Source organism: Palaemon carinicauda, chromosome 1 (assembly GCF_036898095.1).
Source record: "Palaemon carinicauda isolate YSFRI2023 chromosome 1, ASM3689809v2, whole genome shotgun sequence".
Taxonomy (NCBI): domain Eukaryota; kingdom Metazoa; phylum Arthropoda; class Malacostraca; order Decapoda; family Palaemonidae; genus Palaemon; species Palaemon carinicauda.
In genome coordinates this window covers 119,844,402-119,861,962 of record NC_090725.1, presented here as the reverse complement: position 1 = coordinate 119,861,962, position 17,561 = coordinate 119,844,402, and the positions used below count along the sequence as shown (strand labels likewise).

General features: G+C 40.2%; 1 protein-coding gene across 16 annotated transcripts in view; it reads right to left on the bottom strand.

The window, feature by feature from the left end:
- The window catches only part of Stim (stromal interaction molecule), a 376,699-nt gene that overhangs the window by 19,220 nt on the left and 339,918 nt on the right, over positions 1–17,561 (bottom strand). For 15 of the 16 annotated variants that reach the window (XM_068384428.1, XM_068384493.1, XM_068384551.1 and 12 more), the window contains one exon: positions 7,282–7,486. In XM_068384428.1, the coding sequence (XP_068240529.1) occupies positions 7,282–7,486 (205 nt within the window). The remainder of the gene's footprint in view (positions 1–7,281; positions 7,487–17,561) is intronic. The other variant, XM_068384528.1, reaches the window with a different exon arrangement.

Sequence of the window (17,561 nt, the reverse complement as noted above, 5' to 3'; positions counted from 1 at the left end):
AAGACATCTAGTTCCTCACTAGCTACCATTGCCCTGAAGTTTTCCATATTATTTCTAACTGACTGAGCATGGAATTGTGCCACTCTGAGGACATTTTCTATTTTTTTTATCTTCCTCTGTGGCTTTGCTAGTTTCCCTGATTTACTAGTGTTTTAGTTCTATTTTTATCTGTATTATCCAAGTTTTCAGCCAAGTTTCCTCTATCTGTTTTGGAGGATTTTCTAAGGGTCTTGTTTGTTCTTGGTCTATTGTGTTCAAGTAATTTTACAGGCTGAGATTAAGTTGGTTTCCGTAAACTGAACTTTCTGGGTCGACCTGTGACGCCCGGTGAAAAGGGTCCTTCTTTACACTTTTCTGATATAAACCTTCCAAATATACCAGAGAAAGATAAAAGCATGGAATGCAGAGGTTACTACCCTCGCGCGAGCACCTTGTGGGTGTCGTGTATACAGCAGGGGCGTGTGAAAACCACTATTCACAGGCTGTCTTCCATTTCGATAATTCCTTCATCAAAGGGAAGGGCCGTAACAGAGGCCCCAGATACCGCACCCGAGCCACTCCACCGACGCCCGACGCGAGCGCCCTCTGAGACATCCTTCTGTTTTGGACTTGCTAGCTTGGTCTTAGATTTTTGTGTTCTCGGTGTTTTCACGTTTCGTGGATTATTTTCATCATGGCCGAAGCTCCAACTTCACCAATACCAATGTTAAGTACCATATAGTTTGTTTTGACAGCTTTTTGCAGTACCGGGCAGTTGTACTCTTCCCAGTATTGTGTTGTTTTTATTTCGACCGGCTTGGCCTTCCGCGGTGTCGGCAGCCATTGTTGTTTTGATTTGCCTCGCTGAGAATTTCATGTTAGTCTTGCCCATTTGGTACGCTGTCAGTTAGGTTCTTGGTTAAGTCACTGGCCTTACGCCTTTTTGAACCATTATTATTATTATTTCCTATGGTACTTTTTGCTAGCAAGTCCAGTCTGGACGAACAAGAATAGCGTTCTGGCTTTATTATAGTTTAGTACCCCCTGAGAGGCATTCGTCAGTGGACTATATCCTTTTAAATTTTGTTAACGCAGACGTTATTCTTCGTTCGTAGTCTTGTATTTGACGTTACAATTTTATTGTTATACTTATATCATATTATAGTGTGCTTAATTAGGTTCTTTATAGTGTAACCACGAGAGCGAGAGCATGGAGTTCTAGTTTTCTGTCGCTACAGTCACGAGTTACCCTTTCTCTTGTTTTCTTTCTTAGCCTCGAGTAGGAGAGGTGGATTTCCCGTTTTCCGTTTTATACGATCACGGGTTCTCCCTCCCCCATCTCCCTCTACGGGTATATGATATTTTACGATTTATTTTATTATGTGGTTACTGTTAATATAGCTAGCGTTATTAATAGGTCCTGTTCGTGTGTGAGTCATTGTTTTGGGCCAGCTTTATGACGCCACCTGTTCCCCTCGTAGTTCCGTCCTCTCCCCGCTACGGCTTGGGAGTAGGATCTGAACATTCATCCACTCCGCCTTGAGTTCTACTCCGCCATGAGGGATACTCATTGAGATTGGAACCTATAGTTATATATCATTTGGAGTGCAACCCTCTGGCAGGGCCTCATCCCCCCGGTGGTCCCTTGCACCCAGACTCCGACCACGGCCATATCCACACAAAATATTCATTATTAATCACAACTTATTTATTCCGGACCTTTCACCGGAGATCACCAATACGCTTAGCAATGATGTTAGCCTTAGCTTTTAGCTACTGCTTGTATTTTATAATTTATTTGGTTACGGGCCTATCACCGAATCCTCGACCCTGTCGGAGGTTCCGCAGCTTACATTAATTTACTTTATTCTTATTTTAATAATATTTATAGTGATACGGACCCATTTTAGATTGTGTAAAGAAGGACCCTTTTCACCGGGCGTCACAGGTCTCTCCCCAGAAATAGATTTTTCCTTCGTCAAAATCCCTTTTCTTGCCTTCTTCACTTAAGTGTATTCTTTCTCTTGCCGTAGAAAGTGTCCCAAAGATCTATAAATCTTTCTTTTTCTTGCATGTGGCCTTAAGCCTTTCGTTTATCCCTAAGACCTTACTGAGGGTGAAGTAGCTAACATTGCTTTAATTTTGACCATTAATTTTTTATTAGGAACTTTGTTAAAAGCCTTTTGAAAATCTAGGTATATGATGTCTCTTGCCCTGCCTTTGGCATAAATGCTAAACATGGTGTGGAAAAATTCCAAAAGATTTGTCACACACACACACACACACACACAGAGAGAGAGAGAGAGAGAGAGAGAGAGAGAGAGAAAGAGAGAGAGAGAGAGAGAGAGAGAGAGAGAGAGAAAGAGAGAGAGAGAGAGAGAGAGAGAGAGAGAGAGAGAGAACTAATAATAATAAGTATAAATGAACTGTATGAAAACTATGATATGCTATAACATATTGGTGCTGATGTAATATTCTTTATGAAGATCTTATAATTATTATTATTATTAATATTATTAATAATATTGTTATTATTATTATTTTTATTATTATCATTATTATTATTATTATTATTATTATTATTATTATTATTATTATTACTGTACTAGCCAAGCTGCAATCCTAGTTAGAAAAGCAAGATGCTATAAGTTAAGAAACCATATAAACAATGCTCTAGGTCATTCGTATGTGCACATATTCTTGATACAGTAATGGTAGCTTAAGATCAGTTGATCACAATCAAATGTAAAAAAGAAGTTAAACATTGTTGAAATATGCTGATATTTATAAAATATAAAAGTTCCTCAATAAAGCTCTACAGTGGAACCTCTACATACGAATTTAATCCGTTCCAGAACCAACTTCGGATGTAGAAAATGTTCGGATGTCGAAACGAATTTTCCCATAAGAATACATGGTAATTCATTTAATTCGTTCCTCAGCCTAAAAACCCATAATAAATCCTTAACAAATGGCTACACATAATTACGCATAACAATAACATAAATGCATAATATGAAAGAAGCATGAAAAAAAGATAAATATTAAGAAATAATGAATAAAAAATGTGTTTTATTGCCACTTTACCTTAGAGACAGGCCAACGCAGGTGTAGGATTTGCTACCCAAGAGGAGACGGACGATCGGCGAGAAGGTAGATATGGTGTTAACATGTTCTTTGAATAAATACTCTCTCTCTCTCTCTCTCTCTCTCTCTCTCTCTCTCTTGTTCTTCTTCACTGTTAGTGTTAGAGACGTCTATTAATTTTTTTTTCTGAGAGAGAGAGAGAGAGAGAGAGAGAGAGAGAGAGAGAGAGAGATTAAACAAAAATGAGATTAAACAAAAATGTGTTGTGTACATATGATTTTTACCAGCATTAACGAGTTGAGAGACAGTTAAATGTAACTAAAAAAACAATATCAGCGAATCTGAATTCCTTTATTAACTAAAACAAATATCGATACAAACACACTCGTGTGCGTATTCGCAAACACACACACACACGCACAAGGAGACACGATCGGTGAGGAGGTAGAGATGGTGACTGGGATAACATACCGTAACTTACACTACGGAAATTTTAATCTAACTAAGCTTATTTATTCTTTTATTTTATTTTTATATTTCATATTTTTCACATTTTTTTCTTTTGATTTTTTATTTTCATCACTTTCAGTGACGAGTTACGGTATGTTATCGCAGTCACCATCTCTACCTCCTCCCTGACCGTCTCTCTTACTGCGTAGCAAAATTCTTGCACCTGTGTGTGTGTTTGTGCATACGCACACGAGTGTGTTTGAATCAATATTTGTTTTAGTTAATAAAGGAATTCAGATTAGCTGTTATTACTTTCTTAATTTCATTTAATTGTTTTTCAACTTGTTGACGCAGTTAAAAATAATATGTACTCTAAACACATTTTTGTTTAATATCTCTCTCTCTCTCTCTCTCTCTCTCTCTCTCTCTCTCTCTGTGAAAAAAAAATAATAGACGTAGACGTATCTAACACTACAACAGCGAAGAAGAACGAGAGAGAGAGAGAGAGAGAGAGAGAGAGAGAGAGAGAGATTTTATTTAAAGAACATGTTAATGGTATGTTTAGAGAGAAACAGAAAAAGAGAGAAGTCTTCTTTAAAAGAGCTTGTTAACGCTATCTTGGTTTTCTTTGCTTCACTTTTTTCTTTCTTTCTATTCATCACGCTGGCCCTTCTCACAAATGATCGTTGCCAACAATCTCTTTGTCCTTTATCCCTATCAATAAAAGGCGCTCTATCTCTTCCAGGGTATTGCTACGATGTCTTGTAATAATGGTGATCTCTTTCGATGGTTATTTGCTTTAATGGCTGCCTTTAGCTTGATGAGCCTCGAGATCATAGGCCTATTCCGGCCATATTGTTTAGCCATACAGTATCACTCACATGCACACTGCTCTCATGTTTGTCTATAATTTCTTGCTTCAATTCTAATGAAAGAATTGCCTTCTTCCTGTACTGAAACTTAGCTTCTTAGGCACCATGATTATAGGTAAAATCACAAAGGAAATGTGAGAAAAGGAAGAAAATAAGCACTGTTAATAACAGACCAAACAGACGACAACCACATGATACACACAAGAACAGAGAACTGAGCACTCGACACTCAATGGCGTAATGTTTACTTCGTGTGTCGAAATAAAATTCGGGTGTAGAGTCAAAAATTTGCTCGAATTTTACTTCGGATGTTGGAAAATTCGGATGTAGATACGTTCGGATGTAGAGGTTCCACTGTATAATATAATCATATTTTATTTTAGAATATAATAAGGTTGCCTGCTAAAACTAGTGGTCAGCTCACGAAATTGCAAAGTTATGTTTTAAGCCTAACCCTACAATTAAAAATAGATTTAAACTAAGTATAAGTTTATTTACTGTTGAGTGTACTTCTTAATAGACACTGATTCTTAAAGAAACAAAGATTTAAGTTTCTGCTATACCTATGTATTGTATGTCACCTGAGAGAGAGAGAGAGAGAGAGAGAGAGAGAGAGAGAGAGAGACTCTTTGTTATTGGTGTATGTGTCCACACTCTTGATACAGCAGTAACAGCTTGAGATCAGCTGATCACAACCATAATGGAATTTTTATAAGATGAATATGGTTTCATGGCACAGCATAACATACTTATGGTAATTTAACATAGGCTGACCTACAACCAGATTAAGCTACGATGGGGATTTCCCAGTACATACCAACTCCCCTTGTGTATTAGGTGAAAATGTATTGGGATGCTTTCCCTATGTGGAACGTTCTTAGCACTACACTGTCTCCAAAGGGGAGAGAAAATATTCTAGTCATGCGTACCCAACTCCCATCAATCAGTCTACTACGAAGATATCTTTCATTGTTTATCAGAAAGATTTCAGAAATACTATCAAAAAAGGAAAAGGGCTAGCACCCTATTCCTGATGAAGATGCAAGCTCTCAGTCCCTTGCTACACCATCTTGGTGCAATTACACAGGAGATAATCTGGAAAATGACACATATACCCTATCACATGGAAATCACATGGATGATGGTTATGGGCCAAGACGACTGAGTGCATGAACCATCGGGCATGTGGATAATTGTGTGCTTTGATGATCGTATTAATTGCATTTGTGTCCTGGAGACCTTGCTTGTACATATGTACATAGGAGTCTTTGCATGCATACATGTGAAAGGCAGTACTTAATTAGTGTACGTAAAAGACCATACGTAGAGCCTGTGCATTTAGAAGTGAGGAACGTAGAAATTATGAGTGTGTAATGCTGAGGTGTTGACGCCTGAAAGTACTTGCACTCGTTCATGTGAAAGGGAGTACGTATGACCATACATAGAGCTTGTACACGTAAAAGTCAGGAACGTTGAGACTGTGAGTGGAAAACTATTTCTCGTACATATCTATTAGAAGAGTATGTGTGAGGGGCAGTAAGGTAAAAGACTGTATGTAGAGCCTATGCCTGTGGATCTCAGGTGTGTAGAAGGTAGAACATATCAATACAATCATTATGGGTTCCATGCATGAGCACATATGTGTGGACTCTGATGTACATGGATTCTCATGGGGACTGCCTTCAGACCAGTCCAGGAACTGGAAAAAAGAAGGGCAAAGCCGCTACATCCCGACAGTGTGTTCTTGGGGCAGCCCTTTCTCTCCCACGGGGAAAAAGTGGTAGGAGTCATCCATACACAACTCCTATTGATCGGTCTTCCTGGGCTTCTTTAATAACATCCTCTACGATGTTCTCCCAGAGGTAAGGAAAGGTGGTGAAGGAGAAACGTGAATTACAACTTGTAAGGTGTCATCCATACTAGTGACAACGCTCCACTGGGGAAAAGAAATCACAGGAAGTATATGAACAGACCGCTCAACGAGGTGATGCATCCTTAGTGCCTCGCTGGAGGATGGAAAGACACTGACGGAAAGAAGGGCAGCGGCCCTTCCCCCTTAAATTTTGTACCAGTAGAAACTTCTTCCTCCAACGAAGTACAACAATGTCAAAGGGACAAACTTCTTCAGGGTTACATTGACATCACCAGACCACAGTCATGAGGAAATGAACAACAAAGAGAAATGCTGTCTAACTGTCAGAAGGATACTGGCAGGTTGCACAGACAACTGTCGCCAATTACAGAATTGGGAAAACACTGTAAACTTAAGTTCTTCCAATCCGCCCAATTAATTTTTTTTTTCTAAAATAAAAAGTAAAATATTAAAATGGTCATTTGGAGACAATGGAAGTAATTGTGTACTATCCAGCGGATCAAAACAAAGTAGCTATTCAGTCTGCCACCCGCCAGTAACTACCGACACCTTCTTAAATAGTTTACTGCTGAATTCCAGCTATGCTGAAAAATCCAGGATAAAGATTTGTATACAAGTAGGAACATAACTGGTTTTACATATGTCATAGTGAAAAATTTTATTTTTCAGTTTAGCCACAGTTTTTCATCATACTGCAGAATGATCAGCTCATAAATTGTAGGTAAGAATATAAATAATTAATTTTAGTAAAAAAATTTGGTTAATTTTTCAATTTTATTTTGAGGTCACGAAGTTGGCACTTCCGAACTAAAGGAAATTATGGAAATAATTTTAAGTTTAAAAATCCCGTTTCTGTTTTTCAAAGTTAACATTCAACTAACTCCAAGAAATCTACTCACAATACTACATTTGTTAGCCATTACCTTTCACTAGTAACACTACAATCTACTCACTGCTTGTTTTAGGCACTGCTAACACTCCAACATACTGCCACTTATTATGCTAATGATAAAGTCATACCTTTAATTTCACATCTGGTTTATGGCTGTTGTTAATATCCTGACTTAAGGACTTTAACATAGGACTGCGCTTTGGAGAAGTTGAAATCATTATCCCATTAGTTGTCATGTTGGAATCTATGGAAGGTCTGGGAGAAGTAAGCCTAGAACTCACCTGTGATGGAGATACAGCACTAGCACTGCTCATGGAGTTCAGAGTCAGTTGGCTGTAAAAATATATAAAAAATTTACAATGGGAAATGAAGTTTTTGTGGTGCTATTTTCTACAGTACAGTTTGGATATTAAAAATTAGTTTGAAGTAAAAATAACTCTTAAAGGGAAAGAGAATATGAATGGTAAAATATATATCTCAAACAAGTTAGCTTTGATGATATGCTTATTCATTACTTCTCTCTTAGTTTATTTTTCAATTCCTTTCCTCACCGGGCTATTTTTCGAAGTTTGAACCCTTTGGTTTATAGCATCCTGCTTTTCCAACTAGGGTTGTAGCTTAGTTAGTAATACTACTACTACTACTACTACTACTACTAATAATAATAATAACAATAATAATAATAATACTAATAATAATAAAAATAATGGTAACAATAATAATAATAATAATATCACAAGGTAAAGGCTAACTCTTTCAGTATATTTTGGTCCGTGTGTACTATAAGTTGACCTCAAAATGACCTATACAATTTGAAAAGATGAACAACCTTCATACTACCTTTAGTTCATGTTAAGCATTCAATATTAAATGCAAATAATAGTCGCATATAACCTCTTAAGTAGCACAAATTCCAGTTAAGAGACTGATGGTTTGGATAAGAGATGGGGAAGAATAAATGAAAGTAACAGGTCAAAAGAACATGGCAAAACCTGTAAGAACACCAAAAATGGGCCTGCTACAAAACGACCTGATGGGAATTCCAGTGGAAAATGAAAAAGGAAGAATAATGTGGTGTTTTCTTTTTATATCTAACTCCAAGTTGGGAAAAGTTGACAATTACATGTATACAAAAAAAGATTATCAAAGTTTCAGTAATGTGATAGCAATTAGCTTAATTTGGTAACCTAAATACTTTTAAGATTCATCCATTTCCAGAGCATATACTGATGCACCCTCAGCAATATATGCGGATGGCTAAAATTCTACTTCTGTACACTGCAATAAATTTACTTAGCTCTCCTCGTGTAAAAAATACTTTTGTCCCTACCTTCATAATAAAACTAGAAGTTATATATACAATGATGATAAAATTATCAGTCAGCAATATCTGCTATTAAAAAACATTAGCAGCAACATATGCAAAACATTGTTGAAATTTGCTATAAATACTTATAGTTTTCACTGTCTCAGGGATCAGTTGAAGAAACACAGAATTTTAGCACTAAAATTCTTTCATAGATATTAAAAATCCAATTTTATATTGTATACAGTACTTTAAAACCAGTGTGAAAGCTCCCCTTTTAAATATACAATAATCATATCAAATATACAATGATATGTAAGTGTGGATTTTTAATAACCAAAATTCTCAGACATGTTATAGTGTTTCTTCAAGGTAAATTTTATTATTTCTATACTCCCCTAATGTTCCTTAAATTGCGTCTTCTCCAGAAGCTCAGTTTATCCATGTTTACCCCCAAAACTTTTGTCCGAAATTTTCCCATTTTCTTTCCTTTAAAAAAAAAAAATCCATGCCCCATGTAAGGCAATGAAACAATACTGAGGTTAAAGGTATGTGGCACACTAACAGTTTCCCATTCTTCAATTCCTCTGTTGCAGTGCTTGAGTCAAGATGTATCTGCCTTCCAAATTGTGATAAGTGTTTAGCCTACAGGTATTGCATTTTAAGTTAGCTTACCTGCTGGATTGGTTAGCATTTCTATACAAAGAAAGGATTGTGTTTTAAATAACCATTGTGAAGAGTACGATACCTCATGGTATCTCTCAAGGAAAATTTGTTTCAAGTTAGGGTTTATGTAACTAGAGTTTACACTGATGAGTCATAAACTTTCAACTTTGTAAACAGTACCTGCTCTTTAATTCACACAATGGGTGAGGAAAGTAATTTTTAGTTCAAGGAGAGTTACAGAGAAAGAATAATTGATTTTGCAGAGTTGATAATGATATGACATGCTAATACTCGCTTACCAGTAAGGAACCTTTTGGGGTCCTAACTTATTCAAGGCCAGAGAGCCTTTTATGTGGGTGGTAAGTCTGCCTTGCCTGTCCGGTTGCTACACTAACCTAACTTCCAGTTTGGTCTAGCAGTTATAATTACATAGTGTTCCTTCAGTAAGGGTTCTTATTGTTCACTAAGCCTAACTGAGTTGAGTTCCTCTTGTCTCTCAAATTGTTTAATTACTTCAGTCCTTCTGCGGCTAAACCCTAGCATTTCTTCCTCCCTAGTTGCTCTATATAACAACTGGAGTGTGAAGCAGAAGAATTATTTTGGAAGCTTGATTCTCATATCTCACCTCTTGCTAAAGGAGCACTCTTTTAATTTTGGAGATGGCATTTCATACTGTAGATGTTTTTATTGTTATTGGTGATCTATCAGTTTAAGCTGGTCGACTGCAACACATTCAGGATGATGTATTTTCATTCACTTGCAAGCTCGGCCACTAGCTCATCACCAGTCTACTTTAGCGGATTAATTTATACCACTCATGTTTTTAAGATGCTTACAAGTCTTTCTAAAAATAAGTCTTTAAAATTATAGTGGGTTAATTGTATTCAGTGAAGAACTATAGTTAGAATAAAAAGTTTAATTCACAAATAACACATCACTATTACTCCAATACTGTAAAGGGATTTAGTATGATTGGCCTTGATTTTAGTGCTGCTTCTAACCATGTTTTAATCATGAGGCCCTTGTTTTCAAACTTGAGCAGATGAAAGTAAGTGGGTCATTTCTTAGCATCATTCATGAATTTTTAAGGAACATATTGAAAAGAGCAGTTGTTAATGGGCACCTTCATAATTATAAGAATGTAATATCTGGTGTTCCTCAGGGTAGAATTCTCAGGCCATTACTTTTCATATTAATTACACATATGTGGTTTGACCTAGAAAATAAGATTGTTGGTTATGTAGATGATGCTACTCTCTTTGCATCAATTCCATCTACTGACTCTAGACATGTGGTTACAGAATCTCTTAGATGAGATCTGGCTAAAATTAGTGCACGGAGCAAATTATGGGGGATGAAGTTGAACCCTATCAAAACTCAAAGCATGACTAAGAAGGCCAAGAACAGTCTTCAACATCAAGATATTTTCAATGACAATGTCTAACTATATTCAACTCATTACAAATTCTAGGTGTGATTCTTGATTGGAAATTTACATTTGAGAAATGAAAGGTCTGTTTTTTCTTCAATTTCACAAAATAATAGTACAGTATAGTGAGAGTCTTTTAAGATATTCTGTGGTAAATCTATACAGTACCTGAGAAAATGTTTTAATTCTTTTGTTCTACCATATTTTGAGTATTGCCCTTCTGTCTAATCCTTACTAGCTGACTTTGATCTTAATTTGTTGAACAAAAATTTGTGGGCTATTAAATTCCTTATCCCTATTCTGGATATCAATGTTTGGCACTGTTGTTCTGTAAGCTTTTTGTGCATGTTGCATTAGGTTTTTCATAAATCTAACCCTCCTTTGCATTCAGATCTTCCCAGACTGTACCATCCTGTATGCAGTACTGGGTATGCAATTCATTTTAACAACCTTGCCTTCTCTATCATAAAGATCAATAGTACAGTGTTCTGAAAGTTTTATTACACCTGACACCAGATTGTGGAATGAACTTCCTAATCTGGCATTTGAGTCAGTCGAACTTCAAAAGTTCAAACTTGCAGCAAATGCTTTTCTGTTGAACAGGCTTATTTGAGTCTTGTTACCTAGTTTATATATGACCAAGTTATTTTAATGTTGTTACTGATATTAATAAATTTTGCCTTCATTTATTGCTATTTCACATATACTGTATAATTTATTTCTTATTTCTCTATTTTCATTTTGTACTTGGCTGCTTTCCCTGTTGGTGCCCTTAGGCTTATAGCATCCTGCTTTTCCAACAAGGGTTGTAGCTTGGGTAATAATATTAGTACTAGTAATAGCAGCAGTAGTAGTAATAATAATAATGATAATAATAATAATAAAAATAAAAATAATAATAATATCATTATTATTAAACTAATGGTAGTCTTTTTCCTTCCTATTTAGGAATGAATCCTTCCAAAAGCCCCCTTATAAATAAGAATTTAAAAACTGAAGTGAATGAAATAGCTTTTCAGAATAAATAATGCTAATTGAACCTGATTTAGGCACTACTGGTCCTTTGTTAATCCATCTAATTAGGCTAATCCTACCATCGTTTGTCCTGACAAAGAGTATGAAAAAGTATTGAATGTTACACCTGTCCTGGTATCCCTTCCTCTATCTCCAGCTTCACTTTTTTCCTTAAAGATACCTTGCCAGCACAATAAAAAGCTAGTAAGGGTAATCTATACAGAATAAATATATTTCAATTGATAGGTTTCAGGTTTCATTATAAAACGGATTTTGAGCGAAGCGAAAAATCTATTTTTGGGTGAGATAGCCAAGTCGTCCTGATGGAAGGTTCCTTTAGTAGCTTCTTTAGGATATATATGACTACAGTGGATATTCCCAGAGAATTAAACTAAAGGTTTCCAGAATTCTAACTTCTGGCGCTAGTACCCTTAAGGTTTCCCTTTAGGATATCGTATAATAACGGGACATATTCTTGACACGCCACATAGCTATCTGCACCCCACATAGCGTTTACGCTTCGAGAGGGAAATTGGTGGCATGATATGGGAGGAGCCGTTACAAAGTTCTCCTCCTCCGTTACTGTTATTGGTACTCGGATGACGTCATAAGCGACGCCATCTTGGCTGACGTCATCACCGCCCGCGAACTCCATTCCTTTTGGCGTCAAGGCCAGCCCCCATGATACAGTAAGATCAGGAGGGAGCCTGCAAAGGCCTAATAGAGAATAATGGCGGGTCCATCAGGACGACATGGCTATCTCAGCCAAAATTAGATTTTTTCTCTTCGCTCAAAATCCGTTTTTTGGGCTCAGGCCATGTCGTCCTGATGGAAGTGTACCAGAGAATTAATGTATCGTGGATTTTTCCCCTCAGTAGTGCCTTCGACTTCTAGACAATATTCCTTTGGTCTAATGACCCAAGACCCCTGTGACATTACTGGTATATGTCACTTCAGTTAAGCATGTACTATGTTACTGCTTCCTGCCCCCCAGCAGGGATGAGTCCTATTGGACTTATAGAAAGTCTTGAAGTTGCATGATAAATGAAACTCACCCAGCATCAAGAAGTACCTGCCGGTCCCAGAGCAAGGTAATAGATAAGGTAAGTATGTGTTGGAACAAATTACCTCGGTCTAGATGAGTTTGTTTAAGCAGAGGATCAATAGAATTTTATTGTTCAATCATTTTATACAGAATAGAGGGTTAGTAAAACTCTCCAAACAGTATTTTATTACAATGTTAGGGCGAAATAAGACGCACGAAAACAGCAAATTCATTTATTGGCAATAAATAAGAATTAGCATACATAAAAGTAATAAATGTAAATTGTAATAGAATGTAAATTAGTTACATAGACTTGGGACATTAGTAGAAATAGTTGTGGTATCTGAAAAGGAAAACTTGCCATCACACATGTTAATTCCGTAGGAATTGTAATGTCTTTCTAAAATGTCTTAGATACACTTCATGTTTGAAACACGTGGCACAAGTGTTTAGTCTATGTGACTTCACCTTAGTATATTTAGAATAGTCCGTAGTGTCACTCGGTGACACTATTTTCATTATGTTGTGCACTAGGGTCAACACAGACACCCTTAGAGTTAGAGTTCCATATAATTCACTGTTCATCGCAGCACTAAACAGCAGGTTTTAACACACTACCTGCAGCTAGCACGGTGTTTAATTTCTTGCACCTGCTTCGCGTAGTGTTTAAAGAACATTCTCGATGACTTCCATCCTGTGAATGAGCGGAGACTCTCGAAGTCCATCGACTGGAAGAAATTCAGGGAAGAGGCGAATTTCCTGGGATCATGACCGGCGGGTGTACCGTCAGGATCCGCTCTGCGAATGAAGTCGGTGATCTTTGCCCTTAGTTGTTTAAGTGACAAGTCAGAAACCGATGTTTCCCATTTAAAGAGCTGTCCTCCACCGAAGTCCGAAGTTCTTCGAAGATAGACCTTTAGACTCTCCACTGGACACAGGGAGACATCTTCCTTCAGAGGGCAGATTCTCCAAGGACCCCACCTCTTGGTGGGTAGCTTGTTCTTGGCGAGAAACGTTGGGTCAGGAAAGAGGGTGAGTTCGCCTGTTTCTGCGAACTGGATCTGGCCTGCTTCCCTTGATAATGCCACAATTTCACTAACTCTAGCCCCCCAAGGCTAGAGCAAACAAGAGAACCACTTTCTGAGTCAAATCTTTCAGAGGGTTTGTTTCGTTGTCCAAACGTGAGGCAAAATGTAGCACCTTGTCAAGAGACCAGGAGATGGGTCTCAGAGGGGCTGCAGGTCTGAGTCTAGCGCATGCCTTCGGCAACTTGTTGAAGATTTCGCTAGACAGGTCTATTTGGAAGGTGCATAGTAAGGGTCTTGTTAGGGCCGATTTGCAAGTGGAAACCGTGTTGGCTGCCAAGCATTGTCCATGAAGGTGAATGAAGAAGGACAAACAAAAATCCATTGATATTTCCTTAGGATTTCTTGCCTTGACAAAGGCCACCCATTTCTTCCAAGATGACTCTTATTGCCTTCTGGTAGATTTTGTTTTATATTCCTCTAAGAAGTCTAAGCTTCCTTTCGAGATCCCAAACCTCTTCTTGATGGCTAGGGAGAGAAAATCATGAGAGGAAGGTCTCAGGTTTTCTGTGATGAAGTGAAGACAGTTGACTTCTGAACTTGTTGGGATAGAACTGGGTCCGACAGGGGGATTAGCTTGGGTTGTAACTCCAGGATCAATGGGAACCAGTTGCTCCGGGGCCACTTGGGAGCCACTAGGGCCGCTATTCCTTGGAAGGATCTCAGCTTGGTGAGGACTTTTAGCAGAAGGTTGGGTGGAGGGAACAGGTAAATCTTGGTCCATCTGTTCCAATCCAGAGACATGGCGTCCACCGCTTCCGCTCGGGGGTCCTCGTATGGGGCCACGTAGCGAGGAAATTTCTTGTTGTCACTCGTTGCGAAGAGGTTGATCTGCAGTTCCAGGACTTTTTGGGAGATGAAGGAGAATGAGTCTGCGTCTAGGGACCATTCTGATTCTATCGGGGCTATCCTGGATAGAGCATCCGCCGTCACGTTGCGGAATCCTTACAAGTGAACTGCTGAGAGGTGCCATCTTTTCTTCTCCGCCAGGCGGAAGATGGGCAACAACACTTAGTTGAGTTGGGGCGATCTTGAGCCCTGACGATTGAGACATCTAACCACTACGTCGCTGTCCAGGGTCAGTCGGATGTGGACTGAGGGATGTGGGGACAGCCTCTTAAGGGTGAGAAGGACTGCCATGGCCTCCAAGATGTTGATGTGAAACGGTCTTGAATAGGGGAGTCCATGTTCTATGAACTTGACGTTGATGGGAGTGACCCCCCATCCTTCTAGCGATGCGTCCGTATGGATGGCGACCGAGGGTGGAGGTAGTTGAAGAGGTACCGACCTTTTCAGATGTTTGGCCTCCGACCATGGCTTGAGGAGTGATCGTAGCCGAGTCGACAGAGGTCTCTTGAGATCTCTTTGAGCGTTTGATGTGTATCTTCTCCAGACTCCCGATGCATCTTTTAGCTGTGCTCTTAGCACTGGGTCTGTCACTGAAGCGAACTGGAGGGAGCCGAGCACCCGTTCCTGTTGTCATCTTGAAATCCGTTTGGATTTGAGAAGTCTCTTGACAGATCTTGCTATTTCCTTTCTCTTCTTCAGTGGAATGGAAAGACGGTGTGACTGGAGGTCCCAATGTATGCCTAGCCATTGGAACTTCTGAGCTGGAGAAAGTCGAGACTTTTTGGTGTTTATCTTGAAGCCCAAATGTTCCAAGAATTGGATCACCTTTGTGGAAGCATGCAGGCATTCTTCTTCTGATGCTGCCCACACCAGCCAATCGTCCAGGTAAGCTATCACCTGGACGCCTTGTAGGCGTAGTTGTTGAATGATGTCTCTGCGAGCTTCGTGAAGATCCTTGGGGGTATGTTTAGCCCGAAGGGCATGGCTCTGAAGGCGTACTGTCTTCTTTGAAGCCTGAATCCTAGGTAGGAGGTGGTCTGGCGATTCATTGGAATGTGCCAGTAGGCATCCGCCATGTCTATCGAGACTGTACAGTATATGCCTTTTGAGGCAGTAGGGCTCTTATGTGCTGAAGAGTCAGCATTTTGAACTTGTCGTTCACGATGAACTTGTTGAGAGGGGACAAGTCCAGAATGACTCTGAGTTTGTCGGAGTCCTTCTTGGGAACACAGAATAGTCATCCTTGGAACCTGATGGACTTTGCCCTCTTGATCACCTTCTTGTTCAAGAGTTCTTGGACGTATTCTTCCAGAACGGGGGTGGAGTGTTGGAAGAATCGGTGGAAAACTGGTGGTGGTGTTTCCCAGCTCCAGCCTAGTCCATTCTTGATGATGCTGTGAGCCCAGGAATCGAAGGTCCAACGATCCTGGAAGAGGCGGAGTCTTCCTCCCACCGGAAGCATTTCATTGCTTCTGGTTGCCAGAGGGTTTACCTCCTCGACCGCCTGCTCCCCTGCCTCCTCTCCCTCTGGAGGGATGTCTAGAGGAGTCTCTGCCGGTGCCTCTACCTCTGGGACGAAAGTTAGTCGACTGCCTCTCATAGGCGGGCGTGAAGGCTGGTGACTGAGTCACCACCGGCTGGAGTACCAGTTGGAAGGTTTGTTGGGGCTGAGCCACCAACTGGGGAGCAGTGGTTGCAGGAAGCTGGTGTTTAGCCTGACGAGGCTGTGGTCTCGGCTTCTTGGACTTCTTCTTCGGTTGGGGGCCCTCATCCGGAGAAGATTTCCTCTTTGCTGACACGCCCCACTTTTGGAGAAGGTTCCTGTTCTCCGTGGCGGCCTTGTCAACAATCTCTTTCACCAAGTCATTGGGGAAGAGATCTTTTCCCCAAATTTTGGAGGAAATCAGCTTCCTTAGTTCGTGTTTTACTGTGGCAGACGCAAACACGAACTCTCTGCAGGCCCTCCGTGCCCTGACGAAGCTATAGAAGTCTTTCGTCAGAGTAGCTAGGTGGGTCTTGGCTAAGACCATGTAGACGCCTGGGGTCCTGTGTTCCCCAGCCATTGTCTCCATAATCACCTGGAGGGAAAGGGAGGCGGCCAGCCTCTCTTTCGTGTCCTGCTCCCGACGAAGGAGATACTCGGAGAGCTTGGGAAGGTTCTCACTGAACTGTCGTCCAGCGATGTCGGCCTCCAACTTTCCCACGGAGAAAGTTAACTGGATGTCCTTCCAGTTTTTGTCGTCGGGGGGGTAGGGTGAGGGAGAGGGGCCTACATTCCTTCACCGCCTTCAGTACTGCTAAGAGAGACTTCTCCGCGAAGGGGAAGACCATGGTGTTTGGAGCAAGAAAGGAACAGGGTTTCTTGCTAAGGGCCGGCACCTTAGAGTTGGTGTAGCCCTTGTCCTTCAAACAGCCAGCTAGCAGGGATTGAGCCTTAGCGTGGTCAAACACGATGACCTCCTTCGGTTCAGTTTCTTCCTTAGTATCAGGTTCTGACTTGAGGCGGATGTAGCAGTCCGAGTATGCCTCAAAGCTAGGCCAGAATTCCACCTCTTCAAGGGGGAGGACGCCTAGTTTGTCGTTGACAAAATTCCTGCCGTTTGTGATAGGCATGTGCTCGGCATGCCTCCATGGGTTAGTCACGGAGCAGGTAGGAAGGTCCTTCACGTTCATCCTCCTCTGAGGCTCGCATTGCTTCGACAAGCGAAGGATTTCTTTCTTGAAATCCTCATCCCTTTTGCGGAACCTCTCCTCGAGGATCGCCATCATGGCCTGAAAATTGTCCATGGAATCGTCCGCTCTCGTGGGCATAGGAGTGGACGATGTAGAGGGGACTGGTTCCGAGATGACTACGGAAGCTACGGAGGGCGCGGCGGCACCTTCTTCTTCGGAGTCAGGAGCCATTCTAGGTTCCTCTTCTTGACCCTCGGCCATCAGGGTCCTCTCGGTGATATCCGACACCTCCAACATCCTGTCATCGTCGTTGAGATGGATGTCCTGAAGTGCGTCCGAAA